Here is a 27612-nt window from a genome sequence, read left to right as displayed (position 1 = left end):
TGGGAAGGGTCTAAATTTGCTCAGATGCTAGTCATTTCGGAAAATGTAGTGTTTTTCATCACCACTAGAACTTAGGTTTTCCTAGGTCTCAAAATGGGGAGCAACCAAGTCAAAACCTGTTACTTTGGGTCCTGGCTAGGTTGCAAAAACCTTTGTAAGAAGAAATATTATGTCAGGATGGATTGACAGTTGATAATCATCAGTTTGACCCATATTGTAGACATGTGAGAGAAACATGAGGAGGGGTCTTAACCATCATTCAACAGGTACCACCTAGGAGATCCCAGAAGAAAAACCGGAAGCACTACATGCTGACTTACCACATTGGTTTCAAAGCTGTTTTTATAACAGAAATTGGTCCAAGACAGATTAAACAGATCATCTTCTTGGTCGACATTTGGCATAAAAGATCTCCTTGGTGGGGATTTTAGAGTAGTCCATCTTCATGTATCAATTCAGTACAACATTGACCCGAATTAGCGGATCCAGACCACCAGAATTGTTCAGTTGTTATTTTATTGGGAAAATGAGTGAAGTACCTGAATTTGCATTATGCATGTGTTCTTGCCAAAGAGTGGGAGTAGGTGTGTTCCACTCGCACAAGCTTACTCCAAGATGTGATGCGATTACATGGACAGTTGCCTGCAGGAGACAATGCCCTCAGGATATAAAGTCTCTGAATAGTATGACAAATGACAACCTTCGAAAGTTAAAGGGGTTGAGGTTCTAGGTACACATTTAAAGGAACGAGCAAAACTATATTCCTCGTTACCCTGGTTGGTATTTGTCAATCATTTTATTGAATTTCTTCCAGTCCATACAAGCTCTATATAATGCAATCTCTAAAAAAAATAAAGAAGAAGAAAGTAAGATGAATCCTCTGGTAAAATAACATGGGCTGCAAAAAACTGGTCATGGCATATCTCGACGAAAAATAGTAAAACAAATCTGTATCCAAAACCATGATAAATAAATGACAAATCATTCTTAACATTAAGCTCTATCCACACATCAAATGGTAAAAAGATTGACCAAATGCTGAATAAAACATAAGGTCCAAACTAGGGATGGCAATGAGGCGGGTTGAAGCCCACCCAACCCCTAATGGATCAAGTATGGTATGGCTGTTTTTGGGTTTGGGTTGGGGTTGGGTATGATCTCGATCATTACAATAGCAGGTGGGAAATGGATTCACAGAACACAAATGACCAAATAAAAACTCCATATCACAAGCAATGGTTCTTATCACATCCAGAAAGGACTCAGCAAAGGCTTCACCAAAACATGAGTTTGCGATCTCTTAACCATGCTGCAAGAGGAATTAATCAGTTTATGAGCAACTATTCGATATCATAGATATACTTCCTGAGATTTAAGGCCAAGGAGGAGTAACTCAGATAGCTTTTTATGTATGATAAACATCATATATTAGGTATAACCAAGAAGCATAACCTGAAAGAAATAAAAACATCCTGATATTATCAGAATAGAGGGGAGAAACATACAGATTTTCCAACCCCAGCTTGTCCAGCAATGAGAAGAGTGTGACTATGAAAATTCTCCTACAGATAACAAGGAAAATCCTTAGTTCCAACTTCCAACAAGATTTTTTCATTACAAGCAGATGGTACTAAAACACAGCACACTCATGGAAAGTTTTTTTTTTTTTAATTAGACTTCATGGAAAGTGATTAAAATGACTTCGCATTTTCTTCTTCTTTTTTGAGGGGTGGGGTGGTCATAACAAAAACTTCAAATTCTGGACTATAAAAAGCCAGAAACAAAAACTATAAGCAATAATGAGAGAAAGAAGTGAACAGAAAAATGAATTACTGTCTACAAAAGCAACCATTTTAAAGAAGACTTCATTAAAAACATAAACATGAATGACACGAGCCGAATCATTAAACAGATACAGAACTAGAAGGGAGAGATGAAAAATTATAGTTATTGTAATATGGGTATAACGGTAGAATATTAGCCCTCGGTGAAGCTTCTCTAGACCACCAAGGGTCCTTGATCCTTGCTTCATTGATGTCTCTCAGGTCCTATACAACCTAAGTTCTTGATCTGATGATCTGAGAGACTTCTCAAGATCTTCACAGGGACCAATCCTTCCTTTTTGTGGCTTTCGGTTTTTCTTAGGGCCAATCCCTGACCTGCCAGATCTTCACAGGGCCACTCCCTGATTATTATTTGGTGATTCTACACAGGGACCAATCCCTGAATCCCCTGATTGTTATTTCTTTACATGATTGTGGTAGTTTTTTATCATCTCTTCTGAGTGTGATTATTGTTGGCGACTCTCTTCCGTACCTGGAGTACTTCTTGGACTGGTAACAATGTCTGAGATTACTACTGCATCAACTGGAATTGAAAGGATGAGTCGCAGTGATTTTCCTTCATTCCTTGTGAGCTCCATCAAACTGGATGGGAGTAATTATTAGATGTGGTCTCATTCGTACTACTTATCTATTGATTCTCATGATTATTCCGAGTATCTCACGGGAGAGACAGAGAGGCCTCCCATTGCCGGTTCTACTCAGAAGAAATGGAGTTCAGATAATTCGTTGGTGATGTCGTTTCTCATCAACTCTATGCAGCCTCATATTGCTCAGGGTTATCTTCTTCTTGATCCTACTGCTAAAATTTGGAAAGCTGCCTAGGATACCTGGGTAAACATTTCGAGTTTGTTTGGCTAAAGCACAAGCCTCACAAAAAAAATCACTTGAATTACATTGCTGAAATAAAGAAGGAAAAACCCTAGCTAAAGTCCCCATGGGGGAGCTGACCTAAACACCTATACCAATGTAGTAAATTAGATAAAGTAGGGGAAGAGGAATCCGTTTGATGAACCTGACCAGAACTAGTAGAAATTGAAGAGAGATCATCCTCAAGCAGATACAGACCACCTTGCACTCACCATAACCAATCGTTCTCCCTGTCATTCGGTCCTGAAAAATACAATGAGAAGGATAGAAAGGGTAAAAGTGTTATCATCCTCCTTCCTGGCACCTATTTGTCACTATGGATGTAGTTTTTTCATGAATTTGTGGCCTACTACCCTGTGACACCTCTTCAGGGGGAGATTTCTACTACTTGGGAAGATGACCAACTCTCCAATCATCATTGGACATGCCTCCATCATTGCCAAATACTGTACATGACACCATTCAGGGGGAGAATGCTACCAGACCACCAGATTTGCGTGTTTATGTGAGATCTCGTAAACAATAGACAGATACCACTACCACCACAATGCCTACTCTACCTATCCAATCGGCCTCTCTTGATCCAGGTTCAGCTTTAGTTCCACTGGCTTCACCTGCTCCTTCTAGGAATATTCTTCCCTCTAGTGCTATTGATCCTTCTCTTGAGCCATCTCTGGATTTACCGATTGCTATCTGCAAAGGTAAACGGTCTTGTACTCAACATCCCATATCTCAAGCTGTTTCTTATAATTCATTTTCTCCTTCTTATCATACTTTTGTATCTTCTTTGTCTTCTATTTCTATTCCTTAGAACTGGCTAGAAGCTCTTACAGACCCATAGTGGAAGGCAGCCATGGTTGAAGAGATGTAGGCACTGGAAAAATGTGACACTTGGGATTTAGGTAGTCTTCCTCCTCAAAAGAAGGCTGTCAGTTGCAAGTGGGTTTTCACAGTGAAGCAAAAAGCTGATGGCACAGTGGATCGCTACAAAGCCAGGCTTGTTGCCAGGGGATTTACCCAGACTTATGGGATAAACTATCAGGAGACCTTTGTTCCAGTTGCAAAGATGAACACTATTTGTGTCATCATTTCTTGTGTAGTAAATTTGGGATGGGAACTACAACAACTTGATGTCAAGAATGCATTTCTTCACGGTAAACTTGAAGAAGAGGTTTATATGGAGATTGCCCAGGTTTTGAATGTCATAAAACTTAGGGGATGGTGTGTAAACTGAAACGTGTTTTGTATGGGTTGAAACAGTCTCCCCGTGCTTGGTTTGGGAGATTTCACAAAGCTATGGTGTCTTTGGCTACACCCAAAGCAATGCTAATCACACATTATTCATTAAGCGATCTGGTGGTAAGATTGCAGTCCTCATTGTATATGTTGATGATATTGTGGCCACAAGAGATGATACCACTGAAATTTCTCGCCTCAAGGAATATCTAGGCAAAGAATTTGAAATTAAAGATCTGGGTAAGCTTCATTAATTTCTTGGTATTGAAGTTACTCGATCTACCAGGGGAATTTTAATGCGAATATATCCTTAACTCTCAAATACAGGTATGTTGGGGTGCAAGCCTGTAGATACTCCTCTTAATAATACCCATCTTGTGAGCAAAATGGTGAATAAGTGGTTAAAGGAAGATACTAGAGGCTGGTTGGAAGATTAATTTACCTCTCTCATACTCAGCCAGACATTGCTCATGTCATTAGTTTGGTAAACCAGTACATGCATGATCCATACTCCTTTATATGGAAGCTATATTATGCATTCTTCATTATCTGAAGTCAGCTCCAGGACGAGGGGTCCTTTATCCTCATGATCATTTACGATTCGAAGCTTTCACAGAAGCATATTGTGTTGATTCTTCTGATGATCGCAGGTCTACATCCGGCTAGGGTACGTTCTTAGGGGGAAACTTGGTTACTTGGAGAAGCAAGAAGCAGGTTGTTGTAGCTTGATCCAACACTGAAGCAAAGTTTCGGGCTATTGCCAATGGTATTTGTGAACTTTTTTGGCTCAAACGTCTCCTAATGGATCTGGCTGTTCTTGTTACTCTTCCTATGATGCTATATTGTGATAGCAAATCAGCCATCATTATTGCTCATAATCCAGTTCAGCATGACCGGACAAAGCATGTGGAGATCGATCGTTCACTTCATCAAGGAAAAGTTGGACTCGGATCTTATTTGTGTTCCTTTTGTCAAACTTAGAGACCAATTGGCTGACGTGTTTACCAAAGGTCTTAGTAGTTCTGTTTTTCATCCTATTATATGCAAGTTAGGCATGTGTGACATCTATGCACCAGGAATTGTCCTTGGGGTTTTTTAGTGTTTGCCCTAGAGGCACTATTGTACTTGTACCTTATCTTTATCTATTATAAATTGTTAAAAAAATTATTTATCCAACCGTGTCCCCCTTTGGATAGTCCACCGTGTTAGAGCTCATGTATGATATACATATTGTTTCCTCCCTTTCCTACAAGGTCGGCCTTTTAGAGGAAGCGGTTCCAACATGGTATCAAAGCAAGCAGGGATCATGATATCGAGTACCCCTGGGAGCGGGAAGGTGTTAAAAAATTTATTTATCCACCAGTACCCCCCATTGGATAGTCCGCCGTGTTAAAGCTCCTGTATGATATACATATTGTTTCCTCTCTTTCCTACAAAATCGACATTTTAGAGGAAGCTGTTCCAACATAAATAAAGCCTGGCTGGTGTCTCATTGACACATGTCATATTCCCCAAACAACAATAGTCTTATTTCACGAAATAACCTTATTTAGCATATAGATGAATAGCAACAAGAACTAGTGTTTCAAGTAGAAGAACAAGAGAAATTAGGTTAAAGGGGCATAAAGGAAGTTAAGGAAGTATTTAAATAAAGGTTACAATTGGTCCAGTTTGGTTTTCATTGAAGATCTTCGAAGGTTCATAGGCCAAAGTATTTTCTGGTTTGATGTAGAATATAAGTAACCTATGGATGACATGTAAGGATAGGGGTAAGGTTTGAAGGATAAGAGTTGCTGCCAAGGTGATGCAGTTGCACTTCCATGGCTGGATCAGCTTGATGACCCAGTCTGGGGACCCAAACCGAGAAGAACCAGGTCCAAACCTGGCTTTTGGTCCACAAGGGATAGTTAGGGGTTTATTTAATTGTTAGGGATACTTTTGTAATTTTTCATTATATTATTATTCTGCCCTTGTTGACACTTGATAGCTATTGTAGGAGTAGGAAGTTGAGTCACTTTCAAAATCTATTTTCAGATTATGATTAGGAATCAGTCTTGAGTCTTACATATGTTCATGCAAGTAATTCATCGATTAAGTTGAATGGATTGAATCATTGAAACAATTGATTTTTGGTGATAGTTGTGTATGCTCATGACTCTCTTCTTCCTTCCTACTCGATTAAGGTATGAGTTGATCACCTCAGTTTTGAACTTCCTTATCTCATCTCTCTGGTTCTATTCTTCCTTTTCTTTCCCCTTCCATACTTTATTCTTTGTCCTTCTTGCTGGTTCCTTGTTTTTCCTCTTTTATTTCTGCCCTCTAATTCTGTTATTGTTCCTTTATCCCTGTTAGTCAATATTATTGGGACTGAGAAGAAAACTTGCAGACCCACCAAATCACACCTGTTTGGCCTGAAATTTTAGGCTGAACTTGGCTTTACTCAGGCGATTCAAGCCCTTGAATCTCATTCCCAATATCCCCTTCTATTGGGTGCTATTTACCAGCAATCAAAACCGAGTCTACAACTACCGCCTGGTAGCACTTGCAGGGGGAGAGGACAGATACTGATATTGCCAGTGGAAAGAGGGAGAGACCTGACATTCCACCGGCACCATTGGAAGAAAAAGGATCCACTCTGTTAGAGAGTATAGATGAAGAAAACCAGAACCGAGAATGGAGGAAGAAGAGAGAAAGAGACGAAGATGAGGAAGAGGAGAGACCTGTTAAATTTATCAGTCTCCCTCATAATGCTTGTATTTATAATCTCAAATTACAATAGAAAGGGGAACTCCTAATCAGATTAGGAATTCCTAATCATGATAGGATTCCAAGTTACAATAGGAAAAGAACAAGAACTAACAACTCAAACTGAAACTAAGACTAACAACTCACAGTAGAATTAGGACTTGACATAATTAGAAACTAGGACTCCAACTAGGACTAGGAAAATAGAAGATAAACATATCAACCAAATCACTGTTCACGTGAACAGTGTCACATGAACAGTACTTCAACACTCCCCCTCAAGCTGGATTATACAAATAAGTAAAGAAAGAAGATCCAGCTTGAACTAAAAGGAAAAAAAAAAAAAAAAAAAAAACTCCATAATAATGCAAACACTCCCCCTCAAATTGGCGCATACAAAGTATCAATGCCCAACTTGAACAAAATGAGAAGAAACTAAGTTGCAGCAGAATCCAGCTTGACAGATGAATGTAGCTCCCAAATAAACCTTCAAGAACTTAAAATAATTGATCTTCAAAACCTGAACAGACATGATCAGCAAACCGGGATTAGAATTTCTTCTAAAAAAAGGCAGCTTTTAACGATCTTCAATAGCTAACCAGTGATGAATCTCAGATTGTCATAATGACATAAAATCTTGAAGTTAAATAACTAGAGCAGCAAGTAGTGGAAACGAGCTGAATTAGGCAGCGGAAAAACACTGTATCCACCCAACTGAAAGTCCTCAAATAGGCAACAACCAAATATCTTCAATACTCGTCAATACTTCAATCTCCCCCTTACAGCAAACTCAACCCAATAACGAAGGATACCCAATGGCAATGGTGGAGAAAACTGATCTTCTATGTTTTGCACCAATGTTCCTGCAAGTTTTGTGTTCTGCAATGTCTGCAGGTGTATTGTACATAATCCCCCCCTCACGTGTAGTAGTACACGTGGACAAATAACGGAGATTATGTCAGAGATAGTGCAAAAGTATAAACTTACAGAATTCTCCAAAGGTGCTATGGGTATAAAAAAAAAGGAAGGAATGGCAAAATTGGAATTTACTAGAAGTTTCCAAAGGTGTTATGGGTAAATACCAAAGGTATGGGATATGAAGGGAATTAGAATTATTGAAAGAGAACGGTGTTGAAAAAAAATGATGGCATGGCTGTAAGTTGGTGGAAATCCACTTTTAAATACAATCCAAGCCAAAGGGCAAACTGGTAATAAACCAGAATTTTCAAGGGTCAATTGGGTAATCAAATAGGGGAATGGCAGAATTGTAATTTAAATGAAATCCATACATATATATATATATGCATAAGCAAGGCCAAATTTAAGGGAGAAGTGGCAATCTGGTAATAAACCAGAATTTGCAAGGGGTCAATTTGGTAGTTAAAGAGGCAATGGGACATGATGGGAATTAAAATTATTGTAAGGGGACAAACTAGGAAGGGACAATAACTAAAGGATATGTTTGAATTAAGGGTAAAAGGAGGGGCATATATGGAATCACAGAAATTAGATAAAGACAAGTAAGGGGGAGTCATCTCCTACCTCTTGATAGAAAGGAGAAGGTAGAGAACTGGAACCAGCGTATATCGAGAGAACTTCTCCATTCGACTGCCAATCACCCTGAAATTTTGGGTGGAGAATCGCAACACAATGCCATCTTGAATACAAGCAACAAAAAGTTGAATAACAAAGGTAAGGTTGAACAAAAAATTCCTGAAACCAGATAAAGCGGTAGTTATGGTTTCAGGTCTGATTTCAAGGACATATCTCACAACTCCCTTTGAGTTTCGACCTAAAACTCAGTATACTAGGTTGCCTCCAAGAGAGGTAATGGTACCCCAAGCCTCGGGAAGAAAGAAGATGCAACTAACAGGATCAACTCGATTCTGTTGATCGACTATTACTGCCACAAACAGAGCATCAGTAATATTGCTGATTCAGCAGCAAATCGAGTAATGACAACAGATCAGCAAATAGCAGCAAGCCAGCAATCCATAGAAGGAAATAAATCGTAACTTGCAATAGCAGAATAGCAGCGGAATAGAGCAGGAAATACATATCGATGGAACACAACATTAGTTCTTCAGCAGAAATTAATAGCAGCCAGATTCAGTAATCGATGCACACCCAACTTCAGGTATGATCTTCAGACACTATTTCAGCTGTCATCGAAACCAGTATGTGAAACCCTAGTTCCTCTTCTTCCTCTATGAACTAGGGTTTCCTTCTTCAAATCAGAATTTAAAATCGACTCTCAAAACAGCAATCTTGGAGAGAATCAGTCACTGGTTGCCTAGCTCTGATACCATGTTAAAGAGTATAGATGAAGAAAACCAAAACCGAGAATGGAGGAAGAAGAGAGAAAGAGAAGAAGATGAGGAAGAGGATAGAACTGTTAAACTTATCAGTCTCCCTCATAATGCTTGTATTTATAATCTCAAATTACAATAGAAAGGGGAACTCCTAATCAGATTAGGCATTCCTAATCATGATAGGATTCCAAGTTACAATAGGAAAAGAACAAGAACTAACAACTCAAACTGAAACTAAGACTAACAACTCACAGTAGAATTAGGACTTGACATAATTAGAAACTAGGACTCCAACTAGGACTAGAAAAATAGAAGATACACATATCAACCAAATCACTGTTCACGTGAACAGTGTCACATGAACAGTACTTCAACACACTCAATTATTCTCGACAGAAGAAAAATCCCATCTCCAATCCACCATGTCCATCTACGCTCCCTAATCTAGCTCCTTCATCGCAGACATCAAGTAATGATATTTTTTCTTCATCTGATGATGAAAATGTTCCTATTGTTACTAGGAAGGGAGTTAGGACTTGCATCCAACGCTCTATTTCTAACATTGTCTCCTATGAATCATTATCTTCATCCTACCGTGTCTTTGTTCCTTCGTTGTCCTCTGCATCTATCCCGCAGGGCTGGAAAGAAGCTATCACAGACCTTATGTGGAAGGATGCTATGGTAGAGAAAATGCAAGCTTTGAAGAATAATGATACTTGGGAGCTTGTCCCTCGTCCTGAAGGGAGAAAACTAGTAGGATGCAAATGTGTGTTCATTGTAAAGCAGAAGGCAGATGGAACCATTGGCTCGTCAAGAGAAACAAGGCAAGGCTGATTGCCAAGGGCTTTACCCAGGCCTATGTCATTGACTATTATGATACATTTGCCCCTGTTGCAAAAATGAATTATGCTCGAGCATTGCTATCCTATGCAGCAAATCTTGGATGGAATCTTTAACAATTGAATGTACAAACGCTTTCCTTAATGGTGATCTCAAAGAAGAGGTATACATGGATATCCTTCCAAGTTTTGCATCATCATCTATAGCTGGTAAGGTGTGTAGGTTAAGGAAATCCCTCTATGGTCTTAAGGAATCACCTCGGGCTTGGTTTGGTCGGTTTCAGAAGGCTATGCAACAGTTTGGGTACAAGCAAAATCATTTTGATCACACCGTGTTTGTCAAACACAAGGATGGAAAGTTACTGCCTTATCATCTATGTTGACGATATAGTAATAATAGGCAATTATGATGCAAAAATCTCCTTATTAAAACGTCAGTTGGCTACAGAGTTCAAGACCAAGGATTTAGGACCTCTCAGATACTTCCTAGGGATTGAAGTAGCCCGATCTAGCAAGAGTATCTTCATTTCCCAAAAAAAGTATGTCCTAGATCTATTCAATGAGACAGGTATGCTCGGATGTAAACCTGTGGATTCTCCTATTAAGATTAATCATCAACTCAGATGCAAAGGGGGTGATTTGGTAGATAAGGAGAGATATCAGTGACTTGTAGGAAGATTGATATACCTCTCCTATACCCAGGCAGATATTGCGTATGTTGCAGGTGTTGTTAGCCATTTTCTACATGATCCACAGACTACTCATCTCGAGGCAGTATATCGGATTCTAAGGTACTTGAAGTCAGCATCAGGAAAGGACACTTTATTTTTATAGTAGGGCTGCCTGAAATCGGCTGACATAGCTAGATTACTAGAGCGGGGGTCTTGCTTTCAGAAGCGAATTATACTCATGCAAAAGGAAATGTCAAGCTGTGGAAACCGTCCATTTAGATGTTCATTCTGTGCACCCGCACCTTCTTGAGAGATCTTGCAAGAGACAGGAATGAGCCGGAGCAGTCCAACAATAGCAATCTGAACTTCGAATCCTTTGTTGATGCCGACTGGGCCGGCTCCATTGATGATCGGCGCTCTACTTCAGGATATTGTACGCTCCTCAAAGGGAATCTTGTTACCTGGTGAAGCAAGAAGCAACCAGTGGTATCCAGATCTAGTGCAAAAGCAGAATACCGAGCTATGGCACAAGGTGTATGTGCTTAACTGCTTATATGGTTCAAAGTATTACTTGGCAATCTGGGGATGACATCTGAAGAACTTAGGAGGCTCTACTATGATAATAAAGCAGCAACCAGTATAACCTATAACCCAGTCTAGCACGACAAGACCAAACTGATGTATTCACAAAGGGTTTGACATCTAAGTCATTCCATCCTATTGATTCAAATTGGGCATGAGGGATATTTATACACCAACTTGAGGGGGAGTGTTAAGGATAAGAGTTACAACTAGACTGCCCAGGTTCATTGTATGTTGGGATAAGTCTTGTGACTCAGCCTTACCTAACATTCCTTATTTGTAATCACTATCCTCTCTATCAAGAAGAACGACCTCTATCTTTCTAGACAAGCCAAATCCATTCTCCAATCTTCTCTTCTCAACTGATATGAATGTGGTAATAGTTTTGACATCTTGGGAGATATGAATGTGGATTCAAATTTTGAATCCTGTGTGGCTCGAGTAGAAGGAGAGATTGTTGGGGATAGGGTGCTTGTTGGGAATTTGCCTCTTTTGTTGAAAAAAAATATTGCTATAGTTTCTTCTGAGGTCTATGGATGGGAGCCTATTTTGGAGGAATCAATTGTAAATGGGAGGTCATTACGAGGAGGTGCAGTTGCTGATTTGAGTTTTGTCATATCCAGTAGATTTAGTGGAGGATCTTCTTTCAAATAAGGATATTGAAGCTAAGGGGGAAAGAAAAAGAGAAGTCCCCTTCATCTAAGGACCACTCTAACTTAGGGCTTGGAGTGGCAATATTTTGCATTTAACCTTTTGGAGCCTCCATGTGATGCGTCTCTAAATCTAAGTAGAGCTTTGACTTCTAGTTCTACTATTTGGGCAGGCAAGAGGGTAACTGCCATTCTTGGACTAACTAAGGTGGGGACTCTGCCGATCTGGGTCCTCTATAGTGCAATCAATCGATCAGGGCTCCCTCTCTATTTTTGGCCTCCTATTTGCCTTCCTTTGGGAATGGGTCTGATTCCTCGTGGCTAACCAGGGTGTCCTCTTCTTCTCTCCTCCGGTGGTACGGTGACTTCTAGTGATCAACCAAAAGGTGGAATTTAAAATAAGATGAGTGTGAGCAGCGTATAGTCTTGCTACTGGCCGAGGATACTACAGGGATGCCCTTGGGAATGTAGGGAAGTCTACTTGACTCTGGAAGTTCTAGTCGAAATCTCGTTTGTCCTCTATTCTTCACCTACAAAGGCTTAGCTCATTGGTGAATTGTTCGTCACTTTGAACTGAAGACTTCACTTATTCTCGAGGCTGACAGCTCCTCTGTCGCCTCTTTTGAAGAGCTCCAGGAAACTTTGCCTCAAAAAGCTAGTGTGGATCCAAGCGAGGAATTTTCCTTCTTTCATGTTATTGAGTGGTGGCCTTCCTCTTCTGCCTGCCTCACCAAGGTTGGTGCGACTGTTTTTGAAGAAGCTAATGTTTCAGAGTGCTATAATATTTTTACAGCAAGACGGAATCATCGCATTAGGCTCTCCACGTGCTATCTTCGATCAGCAGACTGGGAAATTTGATGTTTTGTTTCCCATAGGATCGTTCTTGGCCTATGTTGTTAGCTTTGTCTAAGGCCTTTGAGGTGCCTTCTGGTGTTCTTTTTTTTGGGGCCGTTATCTGCCTTCTGACATTGATTTTTATCATCAAAAAAAACTGAACATAGAAAACAAAATCACCTTTGACATTTTTAAGTGTTCCTCCAACCATGTTTTGACTTCTTCAACCTGCAAGAAGAAATTTAAATATCAACAAAAAATTCATGCCCATAGCTACCCTAGGGAAAAACTTTGGCTGCCTTCTGTTAGTATATAAATACTCACACCTCACCAATCCCCGCCCCCACAGACAAACATATTACATTCATCTGTTTGCATATCGAAGTGTCTGACAGAAGAAAAATGCAAGACCTTTTTTCTGTGAACAGCAAGTTCTCCCAAGGAACGTGGTTTGTATTTGTCAACCCATAACTCCTCTCCTTCCCTACCTTCAGAACCAGAAACAAGTTTCCTTATACTCTCAACTTGAAAGCAATAAATGACACAGGAAAACAAACAATTCAAATACAAGTAAATGGCAATCTAATCTACAGTGGTGCCCCACAGGTCCGTCCCTCTAAAGGATAAAGAGAAAATTAAGGAATAGAACAAAGATAAAGAGAGGGTGAGGATGCTATTGAACCAAGTAAAAAGTCGCAAAGGAATGAAAATAGTATAAGCTTTGTCTATTTCATGCAAGGATTAGAAAAGCAAACCAAACAATTATGCGAAGGAAAAGTAATTAGACTAGCCTTAACTATCTAAAATACACAATAAGAATATATCATACTCAAACCAAGTGTAATATGAAATAAACAATTAAAGCAGTATGGCAAGTCTCTTCAGAGCCTGACTAAAGAACCCTGAGTATGCATGCAACTTAAGAATGTCTATTCTTCTACATGTTTGAAAGTCGAAAGTGGTTAGAATTTTGTACAAGACTGGACATAATAAGATGGTAGAGAAGATCCACACACACACAGGCATGTCTTCCCATCTACTCCCACACTCAACCCTATCCCAACTGAACATGCACAACAACAACTCGATCCAACTAAGCATTACCCCAATTACGTTGGGTCAGATACAGCAACATTTTCGGCTAAATCGTACACTTTTTAACTATAATTACTTCTACTGCCCTCTTTTTATAACTCCTCCTAGTTAAATTGTTTCTACAAATGCAAGGATTGAAGAATATGACCATTTAAATAATAAGCATGGCTGCATTGAGATGGCCAATAGAGGATCACATGTATCAATTTGTTAGTATTGTAAAATGGGTGCAGGGGTAGTTTAGTCTTTTTGGCCATTCTATTGTAACCCTATTCTAACCCAACTTCATACATCAACAACAACAACAAACTCAGCCTTATCCCAACTTAATGAGGTCAACTACATTGATCCAATCAAACAAAGTAGGTAAAAACTAAGAAGTGAAAGAGAAGAATAAGAAATGAGACAAGAAGTGAAAAATGAAAAATGACAAATGAACAAAGGAAAATATTACAAATAAGTAGGCACTGTAACCCTACTTCATACTATTATAAATAAAGGGGCTAGTGTCATTATTGACACACGTCATAATTTCGCAAATCCCCTCTCTCCCTCCGCCCACGCCGCCTCTCCTTCTCCTTCCTCTCTCTCTTTATGTCTCCACACAGTGCCTCCACCACTTACCGCCTCCACCTCTCGCCGCCGGAAAACACTGCCACCACCACTTTCATGCCTTCTAGCGCTGCCAACAGCACTGCCACCTTCCGCCTCTCGCCTCCCTTTCTCTTGCGGTTCCTCTCTTGGAACCGTGAGCCGTTTTCACCCTTGGTTGTGAATTTTCTCTCCCACCAAGGGCCCCTTTTTGTTTGATACTCGATCTGATTTTTTTGGTTGTTCATGCTACGTTTTTTTCCTTGTGGCATGCTTTTGTGATTTCTTCCGGTGCCTTTGTTCGTGCAGTTGCTTTTGAAATTATCTGCTTCAGATGGAGGGAACAGATATGTAAAAGACTTCGACCGTGTCTTCTGTTCTGGATGGAGGGAACAACTATCATGATTTTCCAACCATTCCTATGTGCTCTGTTAAACTTGAAGGGAATAATTATTTTATATGGTCAAAGTCTTGCTTCCTTTCGATCAATTCCCATGGTTTTTCTAAGTCTCTCACAGGCGATTTGGAGAAGCCTACAACTGCCGATGCTTCTCAAGAGAAGTGGAGTTCTGACAACTCTCTGGTTATGGCCTTCCTGTTGAATTCGATGCAACCCGATATTGCTCGGGGATACCTTTTACTTGATACTGCTGCTCAGATCTGGCAGGCTGCAAAGGAAACCTATTCCCAGGTTGGGAATGCTGCCCAAGTGTATGAATCGAACACAAAATCAGTGGCACCAAGCAAAGGGAGATGATCCTCTCTCAGTATTATTCAGAGTTACGAGGTATGTGGCAGGAACTTGATTTTTATGAAGATTATCACCCCCTTTGTCCTAGTGAGGCTTCTGCTTTTAAGAAACGGGAAAACAAGCTTCGTGTCTATGAGTTCCTCGCTGGCCTGAACATCAAATTTGATCCGATTAGGGCTCATGCCCTGAATCGTGAACCCTTTCCAACTTTGGCCCAGGCCTATTCTTTGGTTCAGTCTAAGGATAGTCAATGTGTTGCCATGTTACAGCCGATTTCCCAAGAAAGGTCCACCTCATTTTCTGGTTCTCAATCTCATGGAGGGAGTTCTTCCAACCGATCAGGAGATCACAGCCAGACTATGAAAGAGGTTCTGAAATGTGACTATTGTGGTAAGGTGCACCATACCAAAGATAATTGTTTGAAGCTTTATGGGCGTGTCCCGAGACTGGTCTTAGCCGTGGTCGTTCCCGTGGTGGTTCTACTGGTAGACGTGGACGTGGTACTCCACCTCTTGCCACCACATTGAGACCACTACTGAGGGTTTCTCCAGGTCCTACAGAATCACCTTTATCCCAGGAGCAGCTCTTTGCGCCACATGATGACCCAGCTTTCCTCTCCATCTGCTGCACCAGTTGTCTCTCTGCCAGTTCACTCTGAGTCTCATTCTGGCCATTCAGGTATTTATGTTGATAATCCTAGTGCCTCGATAGTATCCATTCCTTGGATAATCAATTCGAGTGATACGGATCATATGACTGGTTCTCCCAGCCATTTTCTCAGTACTCTCCTTCGTCAAGTAAGGAAAAAGTTCGCATTCCAGATGGTTCCTTTTCTCCTATTTCTGGGAAAGGAGTTGTTCAAATCTCTAATTTATCTTTATCCTCTGTATTACATGTTCCATCTTTTCCTACTAATCTCCTTTCCATTAGTAGTATTACCCAAACTTTAAATTGCAAAGTAACATTTTTTCCCTCTCACTGCATTTTTTAGGACATGGTAACGGGGGCAACGATTGGCAGTGGTAAGGTGTGTGGTGGTCTCTACTTTCTGAACAGTGGTTCTTCTCCTGTTCTTTCTACTCAGGCTCATCACATGGACTCCTCTACTACTGCTTTGACCGAGTTACGTTTATGGCACCAACGCTTAGGACATCCTCCGTTGGGCAATTTGTCTACTGTTTTTCCCACTTTATTTTCTAGATGTAACCTGAACCAGTTTTTTGTGATGCTTGCATTTTTGCAAAGCAAACTCGAACCAGTTACCCCAGTTTGGGCAATAAAAGTTTAGTTCCTTTCTCTTTAATTCATTCCGATGTATGAGGCCCGGCCCGTTGTGTGTCTATCTCTGGTTACCGTTGGTTTGCTTCTTTTATTGATTGACATTCTCGCCTTATCATGATATACTTATGCATCAGAAGAATGAGATCTTTGATTGTTTTAAGCGTTTCCATGAATTGGTGAAACGCAATATGATGCTCAGATTCAAATTCTCCGTACTGATGATGGGAAGGAATATATGGAAGGTTCCTTTCAAACATATCTTGCGGACTTGGGCATTATCCATCAGACCAACTGTGTTGATACCCCAACCCAGAATGGGGTTGCTAAGCGCAAGAATTGTCATCTCCTGGAGGTGGCCCGTTCTCATATATTCGAGATGCATGTACCAGCCCAATACTAGAGTGAGGCCATTCTCTTTGTTGCTTACTTGATAAATAGGATGCCGTCTCGCATTTTGGCTTCCCACTGCCCTCTTGAGGTTCTTACTGGGTATTCTTCTTTAATTGTGCCTCCCAAGGTTTTTGGCTGCGTTTGCTTTGCCCGTAACCATCACATTCATGGGGAACTTGATCCTCGTGGTCTCTGATGTATATTTCTTGGATATTCCGCCACCCAAAAGGGGTACAAGTGCTACCATCCTCCTTCCCGTCGAATGTTGGTGACAATAGATATTGTGTTTCATGAGACAGAGGCTTATTATTCTATGTTAGTTCCTCTTTAGGGGGAGTCTATTGCTTTACATAAAAATGTGCCGTTGGTTGTTCCTTTGAGGCAAGGCGGCCCTTGGTTGAGATGGGAACGACAGATAGTGTGCCTAGTACAGAGCTTGAGCCTCCCATTTAGGGGGAGCCCAGATTGTTACGAGTTTTCTCAAGAAAGAACTTGAAAAAGACCACTCCAGCCCCTCAAGTCGATACCACAGCTACTGCGCCACTCCAATTGCCCTCTGATCCAGTATCCACATCTTTTCCTGGTAATCTCTCTCCTCCTAGTACTCGTGATGAAAATCTCTCTCCTAATTACTCATGATGAATCTCTCGATCTGCCTATTGATGTTTGCAAGGGAACTAGGACCTGCACACAGCATCCCATTTCCCATGTAGTGTCATATGAATCCTTGTCTCCTTCATATCAGATTTTTGTCTCTTCCTTGTCCTCTGCTTCTATCCCTTCAAATTAGCAAGAGGCTTTGCAAACTCTAGATGGAAGGATGTTATACTTGAAGAAATACGAGCTTTATTGAAAAATAATACATGGGATCTAATTCTTCTTCCTTCCACTAAAAGACTTATAGGCTGCAAGTGGGTGTTTACTGTTAAACAACATGCCAATGGGACTGTAGATCGGTACAAGGCTAGATTGGTTGCCAAAGGCTTTACTTAGACGTATGGCATCGACTACCAGGAGACCTTTGCCCTTGTAGCCAAGATGAACACGATCCACGTTATTATTTCATGTGCAGTGAATTTTGGATGGGAGATGCAGCAACTTGATGTCAAGAATGCCTTCCTCCATGGTGAGTTGCAAGAAGAGGTGTATATGGATGTTCCTCTTGGGTTCTCTTCTCCGCAGATTCAAGGGAAGGTGTGTAAGCTAAAGAAGGCATTTTATGGGTTAAAGCAATCTCCACGGGTTTGGTTTGGTCGATTCCACAAAACTATGGTGTCAGTGGGATAGAAGTCGCAATGCTGATCACACCCTATTTGTTAAGCGGGTTGGTAATCACCTTACCATCTTAATTGTATATGTTGACGACGTAGTTGTTACAGGGAATGATCCTACTGAGATAGCTACTCTAAAGGCCTACCTAGGCAAGGAATTTGAAATCAATGACCGAGGGAAGATGAGATATTTTCTTGGTATTAAGGTGGCTCGATCTACTAGGGGTATATTTCTCTCTTAACAGAAACACACTCTAGATCTTCTTTCAGAGACAAGTATGCTCGGGTGCAAGCCTGCAAATACTCCTCTCGAGGCTAATTCCCATTTGAAAGCTAAGGATGGTGAGCCGGTTGATAAGGGCAAATACCAACGTCTAGTCGGACGTCTCATTTATCTGTCTTATACCAGGCCGGACATAGCCTATGCTGTGAGTTTGGTGAGTCAGTAAATGCACGACTCATATGGAGGCAATATTTCGGCATCTGCGGTACATGAAATCGGCCCTAGGGAAGGGTATTCTTTTTTCACCTCATGATCACATGTGTGTAGAGGCCTTTACTGATGCAGACTGGGCCGGTTAACCAGATGACAAGAGATCAACGTCTGGATATTGCACTCTTGTTGGTGACAACCTTGTTACCAAATGTAGTGAAAAGCAAACTGTGGTAGCTCGGTCCAGTGCGGAGGCTGAATTCGTGCTATGGCACATGATGTTTGTGGGTTGTTATGGCTTCAGGGTCTCCTTTGTGATTTGGGTCTTCCTATCCGTGTTCCTATGATGTTACATTTAGTGACAACAAGGCTACAATCAACATGGCACACAACCCGGTTTAGCATGACCGTACCAAACAAGTTGAGATTGATCGCCACTTCATCAAGGAAAAGCTAGAGCAATGTCTTCTCTGCACTCCTTTTGTGAAATCCAGTGAGCAATTAGCAGATGCCCTTACAAAAGGACTTAGCAGTAAAATGTTTCATCCGATTTTGTGCAAGTTGGGCATGTGTGATATCTATGCTCCAACTTGAGTGGGAATATTGTAAAATGGGTGCCGCGGTAGTTTAGTCTTTTTGGTCATTCCATTGTAACCCTACTATAACCCTACTTCATACTGCTATAAATGAAGGGGTTAGTGTCATTATTGACACAAGTCCTAGTTTCCCAAATCCCAACAGTTAGCTTACCGAGAAGATATGCAAGTATCAAAAGAATTCAAAAGTATCAAGCTCTATCATTAGTTTCAAAAAGTTTCAACTGGATACAGACCAATAAATCACAAAAATCAACATTTAGCTATTGAGGTAAGTCAAAAGTCTGTCAGTTTTCTCAATCTATTCGCATCAAACTTCACCACTGCTTGCCATTTTCTCCTCCCAGCAAAGATCCATTATAATGAGCAAAACTCTACTGACAAAAGAGCAAATGAGAGAGAGTAATGGGGACCCAAAAAAACAAAGGCTGGGGTTAGGAAACCAACACAAGATCTAGAACCGCAGGACAAGGTAATAGCCAAACTAGAGATAAAATCGAGCAAACTCATCGAGGTGGATCAGATCCAACCCAATTTCTGATTGAATGGCCTAGAAGGAATGAGGAATGGTTCAGCAAAATTAGATGTCAATCCAACGGTCAGGTCTAGAAATATCAAGAGGTAACTAAAATAGCAAGTAGCTGCTATTAGAAACTCAGATTTAGTAACTACAGAAAATAGTGACAGAACTCCAAGGAATAGCAAGTGAGAACCAAAATGAAAACATAAAATAGATTTAGTAACTAAGGAGGACAGAAATAGCAAGTGATTCAGATTTAGTAACATAGGAAAATAGACAGTAAAGAGGAAGAACAATATTGTAACAGCACTTAGAATTAAGCAGAGAACTGTCAACAAAACTTGGAACCGAAGGACTGAACTGAAGGTGCTATTCAGCAGTAAAACCAGCTCTGAAACTCGGGAAAAAAAAATTTGATAATGGTTGGAGATCAGAATAGCAGGTCAGGAAATAAAACAGACACTGGAGACTTGTATATGCAGAAAATTCATTGTAGTTCTAATTGTAGGAATAAAGAAGAAAGATAAACCAATAAAAGAAAGGTTAGGGCCTTGGAATCACCACCAAGCCTGTACATATGTTTATAAGCTTGCCCAGACTTGAAAATAGAAGCTCTATAAAATATAAACTAACACCTAATCCCATATAGTACTCAAGTCCCTCATATTTCAGCTTATAGAATTGGCTCATTACAATAGAAAACCCAAAAATACTAAACCCATAACCCAGATAACCCATTGGGAACTTAAAATTAAGTCTAACTTGAACCAATATTAAACCTAAGGTTCAGGATGACCCAGAAAACTAAACCAAACCCAAAACAACAGGCTCTTCTTCTCTTCTTGCCGAAATTCTGCATCAGAGAGAGAGAGAGAGAGAAACAGAAAGACAGACAACTTTGATCTAAAGAATGGAAATTTTTCTTTTCATATTATAATTTATTTTTTTTTCTATATTAACGTCTAATGCTTGAAGATGATATATCTATGATGAAATATTGTGTACTCAATCAAACCTTGGTCCTCTCAGGTCATGCAAGCAATAAGGGCACCCTGGCATGATCTTGAACTTGAACTTTTAAGGAGAAGAAAATATGAACTCAACAGACCTCAAAAATCAGCAAAGTCTAGATCAGGATGCAAAGTGCTTATTTTAGGCAATACAAGAAGAATTTAAACAAAAGCAGAGTCAGGACTGCTGAAAATTCTCCACTCCCCCAGCATAAGAGAAGCAAATAATCCAAAGTACAGCAAGAAGACAAGAAGCATGATAAAAGCAAAAAATTATTGGAGTGTCATACCACTGACAACTTTGAACCCTCGAAGACATTCATAAAAATCTTCATCAAGTGAATCGAAACCAATCTGCATTAAGACGCAAGCAACAAGATCAAGTTGGGAATATTTACAAGAACACGAGAGATGGCCATTTTGTAAGGGGGGAAAAAACATCTTAAAATAGCACTGGGCCTGGTTCTTCACTTAAGTAATCTATGTTATTTATTGGCCTACAGACCATAAGGACACTCTACCAACTGTGAATTGCTATAAATATGGGCACTTTAAAGCAAAGAGGGGGTTCTAGACCCATCCTTCAGAAAACCATCATATATCTCGAGGCCAAAAATCAAACCGATAGGATATGTTTTGTGGACTTTCTACACTTATTTATACACAAATTATAAATGTTAATACAAGAAAAGAGTTACTACTCAAAACCAAGATGCTGAATTGTAAAATATTATCAGTTGGAGTCGCAAGCTGCAATCAGTAGATAAAGATAGCAACCAATTAACCAAATAAGACAGTCAGATGGTGGAAAGTGGAACCATGCAGAAAAACAACCTGTGAGGAAGAGCTACGTCGGTGAGGCTGCAACAGCCCTTGTTTTTTAATTGCTTATCATACAAAGAAGACAGGTTCACCAGATCCATGGAATTGTTACGCGTGTACACAATGTGATAAATTCAATCCAACCATGAAGACACGATTAACAAGAAAATAGAAATGGATGAATTCAGAATGGGGAAGAAAGTCAAAAGTGGGATAGGAATGACCTATCAAGATTAAAAATAAAAATAAAAAAGGACATTGATAGTTCCATGCCAAGTATGACGATAGGTGGTGGCTACAAGGCAAGGTACGATGCAAGACTCTAAGCAAGGTCCCCGCAGACAAGTACGATGCTGATAATGAAGCTGTTTGATCCTTTATGTGTTCTCATCAAGCAAAGCTATACCATTGATAGTAAAATATAATTAAAGCCCATGAGTTGTTTCATGAAGGCCATTTATTAACATGCTGTTAAGAAGAAATATTTCTGTAAAACCCAGGGATTTCCCTTCCCCCATCCCCCAAGAGGAAACCAAAAAAAAATATTGAAAGGATTACAGAACCCTATTTGAAGAATAAAAATCTTCAATTTGTAGAAGATATCATAAGATCCAGTGAAAAAACAGAATTGTGGACCATATTCATGAGAAAGCTGAAAATTTGTGCTCCTATGAAACCTATAGAATTAGCTGATGCTTGTTTACAGTGCCAAGCAAAGCTGCATTGTTTTCATTGCATTATATATTTGTGACATTTTTATTACCACTATCAAGTATCCATTTCAATTGTTAAATGAATTATATACAAGGCCAAATAAAATTACAATGACCAACTTATTGATCTAATCCCCGGGGGGGGGGGGGGGGGGACGGGCCAACACTTGTACATCAAAGTTTCTCTTTCCCCTCTGAATAATATATGCCCATTCAGCAGTATTAATGGCACATATTCACTTTCCCCACCCAATAAATCCTGGTTGTTTAACATCAGTACCACAATTTTTTAGTTCGCCCTTTCTTATTATAAGCCAGTCGTATTTGTCCTCTTACTGTTCTCTGGAAATTATTGTCATTTAGAAGTAAACATTAAAGAGCAGCATTGCAAAGGCATCTACCATCCAGTGCCTGATGGAAATTTTCTTTAGGAAATAAGATAGTTTGATTTGCAGTACAGGGATGTCTGCTCACTAAAAACCTCCTAAATGTAAAAATACAAGTAAGCAAAGTTCATTAATTAAATAAAGAATAAACTCGAGAAAATAAAACAACCTCTTCTACTCCACTGAATTCTTTACACGAACTAGAAAAAGATTCTGAAATGCGGGTCCTTTTAGAACTTCTCAAATTCACACGCGGAACAGACCATCTTGATTTTGACTTAGAAGAGTTGCTGCCTCTCGTGCTTCGTGGACGACCTCCCTCCTCGTCATCTGATGAAGAACCAACAACCACATGTTTTTTCCCCATCACCTCGAAGAATAAAACCTAGCTATTCCAGTCAGCATGGTCTGAACAATTCCACGAAATCTCCCCTAACCTGAAAACCCGATTTAGCAATCTCTAAAAATCGTATCCATGGCACACACAAACACACAAAAAAAAAAAAAACTTAGGTAATGTCATGGACAACATCGACATCTCGAGCTAAATTCAATTTGATGTACGAAAACTGAAATGTATGGAGAGGAGATAAAACAGTACTAACCAAATTGCAGTGCAGTAGAATAGCAAGAATAATATGAAAATTGCATGAGAGAACAGAAAATAATAGTTTCGTCGGCAATATTTGCAGTAGAATCGACTTCGAGATTTCAAGGCTTCAGGCTCGAGCGTTCGAAAAAGCGCGGGTTTTCTTTGGTTATAACTTGACACCGATACTTCACAATGGCGTAGTCGAGAAGCTGGTCTGAACTCTGAAGACAATATAAAATGGGGAAAGCATAAAGAGAGCGTCAGTACTCGGTACTATCGGAGTTAGTAACCCTCAGATTAGAATCCACAAACATTTTTCAGTAAGGCGCCTAAGGCCCGTTTGTTTGGGATCAGGCTCCTCTCCAGTGGACATCCAATGGCTGGGCTAGCTGGATGCGTGCCGGTACACATCCCTGCGTTCTCCAGCCAACCAGCCCAGCCGTTGGACGCTCATTAGGTACTCCCTGGGCGCTAGGCTCACTGGAGATGATCCCAATCCGTTTGCTTGTATGGTGGTAAAAGGGAAATCATGTAGCATTTCCCAATCCATGTTATAACCTAGTAAATTCCTCATGGGTTATATGATAATGAGATTAACATCTTCAAACTCATCTAGCTATAGTGGAGCTTAATTATGGAGGCTTTAACACATAATATTTTTCCCTTGAACTACGTTTGACTTTATCCCTTTATAAGGTATAGATAACTTGATGATGTGATGACCAAGTTTGGTCCATTGACATAGTCTTTATCCACTTATATCATCTCCATACGATATATTCATCCAATATAAATCGCCATTCAAAATCTCTCTCTCTCTCTCGCCAATGGTCTATAGTATAAGCTGATGATAAAAAGAAAGATCCTATATGTCCTAACCAGAATGAGAGTGAGATCCAAAGTTGGTGTTACTGTCATGGTTCAAAACTTCTCCAAACGAATATTCGGCTTAGCCTTTGTAGTTGCCTATAGGTCAATTACCTTATATTCATCCTTGTCGAAATCGATATGATCGTTGGTTATGAAAAGAGTGAATATGTTTATTATTGTTGAGACAAATGATGCCATGAATACAATCTTTGGAAATAAGTGAATTTCATGTTTTGATGAATACATTATATTTGTGAAGGAAAAAACTATAATGGTCTTCCTTGTGCTTTAATGAGTATACAGGTTCCAAGAATTGAGAAACATGCCCTTGAACCCAAACATCAAATTATAAGATTTCAAGATGTTTAAGAGACTGTGTCATGGATTGGTAGAGCTCCAATTGGAGGATCAATCCAAACCATCCATGAGGATTTAAGCAAGTATAGTCATAAATAGAAGATTTATTTCAGATTGCTTGAATATATCCTAAGTGTTTTGTTTCATCTTGTAATATCTAGATGATCCTAAAATGTAATGATCCCAAGTGCTCAAGCTCAGCTATTCACCCAAGGACATAATATAAAAAACCTAAGATAGGTGGCTTATAGTATAGACTAAGTTAACTGGACCTAAATGGTTAACATCTATCATTGATCAATGACTTAACCTTGTGGTAGTCTAAATGGACCTTAGTTTGGTTCACTTGGCATGGCATAAAAGAGCCTACTATAAATTATGTCCAAGTGATGTGCTTAAAATTTAAGAAAGGCCATTTATTGCATTGGTGGTACATATATATACATATAAATGTTCACAAACACATATTCAAAGATAAAGTCAATTCACCTAAAAGAACACATGATCGGACAAAACCCCGATTAGGGTACTTAACTAGCATATTAGGTGACTTATATCTACATTAGGTTGGAATTATTAGGGAGGGTTAGGAGAAGAAGTTGCTTATAAAAAACCCAAATATATAACATAAAAAAAGAAAACCAAATAGCTAACTACCCTTGGTTTCCGACTTGCCTAGGGAGATATGTTGACTCAAATGTGTGGGGCCCTTATCGGTGATCTATAGATAGCTAGGTGCCTCCTAGCACAATTTATAGTCCAGTGGGGGTCTCAAATACTTTGTTTTGCAGTTGCCTTTTTTATTATGTGCTTTGTTGCTTCTTTGGATTATCAGGGGTATTTTGGTAATTTCAAGGTTAACCAAGCGAGGAGAGATAATACTCTAGCTTCATTGATTGAAGGAGAGCCTCCACTTTGCATTTTGACTTTTACTTTCTATTCTAAGGCTATTGGACATTTCTGGTGTGTGTGTGTGTTCCGTGTGTGTGGGGTTTGTGGGGGGGGGGGGGGGGGTTTTTTTTTTTTTTTTTTGGGGGGGGGGTTTTTTTTTTTTTTTTTTTGGGGGTGGGGTGGGGGAGGGTTCTAGGAAATTTGGGCAAAACCCTTCCTTGGTTTCCTCTCTCTCTCTCTCTCTTCTTAACCCCTCCCTCACGTATGAGAGGCAGAATTTTTATAAGCAAAAATGGGCCCTGCGGCACCACAAGGGCTGTCTCTGGTGCCGTAGAGACACCCATGAGATGCCTAAAAAAGGTGCCACATGGCAATCCTCCATTGGTCAATTGGGTCATTTTGTGCATTGAACTTCCGATGATGATTTCGAGAGATCCGGTGGTTCGATGTTCACGGTCCATGTTTCATTGGAAAGGTATTGAGATGTAATATCCAATGATGTAAGAGTTATGTGGTGATTTGACAAAAAAAACACATGCTCAAAACTAGGCCTGAAGTTCTAGGTACTTTCTAGGAGAAATTTTGGTAAAACAATGGTTAAATCAGATATTTTTTACGCCAACTATCACGATCTGTTTTAAAATGATAAAGCACAAAATTTGGGATCATTCTAAAAGATTTGGATTATTAATTAATACGAGGGGTATTTTAATCATTTCACCTAGAAAATCTTGATTTTTTCTGAAAAAGCAGCATCATATACATCTAGGCTAAATATGATAAAACATATATATCCTAGGAGTTTTGGTCCATTATGAAAAGATTTGGGCACAAAAGTGGCATTAAAGGTAAAATGGTAATTTTATCCGACAAAACTCTAATTTTCTAATATTGTCAATAACTAACATTTTCGATGAGATTCCAAAAGACTCCTTCCACCACTATCGCCACACTTCCAAGGGTGACAAAATTTAGTGTCCACAATCGACTATAAATTGAAAGGACCCCAACTTTAAAAAAAAAAAAACCGCAAATTGATATTGATCAATGTTAAGAAAACAACGCCCAAGAGTGACGATTTGCAGAAAAAAAGCGAAAATGAAGAAAAAAACACACAATGCACAACACCATGATTTACGTGGTTCACCCTCTAAACTAGAAGCTACATCCACGACCGCGCAGCAAAACGAATTTCACTATTCTTTGAAAATGTTACAAACCCTCAGATTTCACAGTCACTCCTCTCAAAGAGTTAATGATATTTTATAGAAAAATCTTAACCCAAGAAAGTACAAAAATACCCCTGAACCCAGAAATTGTCAAACCAAACAGGGTTGGACCAAAACATAACATATATAAAAAAATATATCATTTCAAAGGTCTCGACAAGCCCAACACAACACATTGCCTTTGACAGTGATGTATACCATTTCTTAGCAATCTGAGATCGTTTTGAGGCCGAAATGATCCTCTAAAGATCTCAACCACACATTTTAGACCGAAATCAGGATTCACCAACAACAACCACGACATGGTGTCCTCCCCCCCTCCCCCACTCCGCCAAAAAAACAAAAACCAAGACATGGTGTACGTTCTCCTCATGTCCTAGTAGTCAAGGATGGCTAACTTGATATGGCACGTGAAAAAAACTAAGGGCCTGATCAGAAACCCCTTCCACACCCACACTCCCTTTAGCTTTCCCTTTTCTCATTTACTTTGATCTTTCGAAAAAGAAAAGAGAAAAGAAAAGGAGGAAGGAGGGTAAGGGATTTGGCTATCTCAAAAGCTAAAATGTAGAGTTGTGGACCACACAACAAATCCAAAAAGGTCATGGACAAAATCCTAAAGAGGGTTTACCTTCAGAAAAGTGCATATATTGCAAGTGGGGGATGGTTGATGGAATGATGATATAGACAAAGCAAAGTGGATAACACTTGCCGGAAAAATGGGTAAAAGAGGGTTAACCTCCCAAAGGAACAAACTCTGAGTGGAAGAGATGACAAAGCAAACAAAAGTGAATTAATCTTAACTTTAACTCCAAATGCATGCATGGAGGGTTTTATCGGTGGCGTGTACGATAGTATGGCCTATTTTTAATTCATAATTACGTGATTTGTGTAATATCTAGCCATGAGTTAAATTTTAACTTTAACTGCAAATGCATGCATGCAATAGCTAGTTATCTGGTTATAATCACTATTAGTAAAAAAGCGCTTAAAACTTCGTTTTAAACATGTTCCCGTTTTTTACCGTTTTAAACAAGTTTTGTTGTATGTTACCCCAACATATGGTAAAAAATAGCAAACGGCAAGCATTTTCGTTTTAAACGCGTTTAAAATACCTTTCCCTTTTTTTGACGTTTTTTAAGACCTTGGACTTAACTGATCATATCTTTTTCTTTTGAACTCTGATCAGCCTGATTCTTTCACCGACATAATGATGACTCGAAGGGCTACATTTTTC

The 27612-nt window shown here is 39.6% G+C and overlaps 1 protein-coding gene across 2 annotated transcripts in view; it reads right to left on the bottom strand.

Moving 5' to 3' along the window:
- The window catches only part of LOC122647512 (cell cycle checkpoint protein RAD17), a 45501-nt gene extending 22268 nt beyond the window's left edge, over positions 1–23233 (bottom strand). The window contains exons 1-7 of one of the 2 annotated variants that reach the window (XM_043840903.1): positions 23045–23233; positions 22609–22876; positions 20809–20872; positions 12992–13068; positions 12761–12808; positions 1506–1562; positions 540–642 (exon numbers count right to left, since the gene is read on the bottom strand). In XM_043840903.1, the coding sequence (XP_043696838.1) occupies positions 540–642; positions 1506–1562; positions 12761–12808; positions 12992–13068; positions 20809–20872; positions 22609–22806 (547 nt within the window). In that variant the 5' untranslated portion in view covers positions 22807–22876; positions 23045–23233. The remainder of the gene's footprint in view (positions 1–539; positions 643–1505; positions 1563–12760; positions 12809–12991; positions 13069–20808; positions 20873–22608; positions 22877–23044) is intronic. The other variant, XM_043840902.1, reaches the window with a different exon arrangement.
- Positions 23234–27612: the final 4379 nt, after the last annotated feature.

This window comes from Telopea speciosissima, unplaced genomic scaffold (genome assembly GCF_018873765.1).
Source record: "Telopea speciosissima isolate NSW1024214 ecotype Mountain lineage unplaced genomic scaffold, Tspe_v1 Tspe_v1.0070, whole genome shotgun sequence".
NCBI lineage: Eukaryota > Viridiplantae > Streptophyta > Magnoliopsida > Proteales > Proteaceae > Telopea > Telopea speciosissima.
This window is presented reverse-complemented; position numbering and strand designations above follow the sequence as displayed.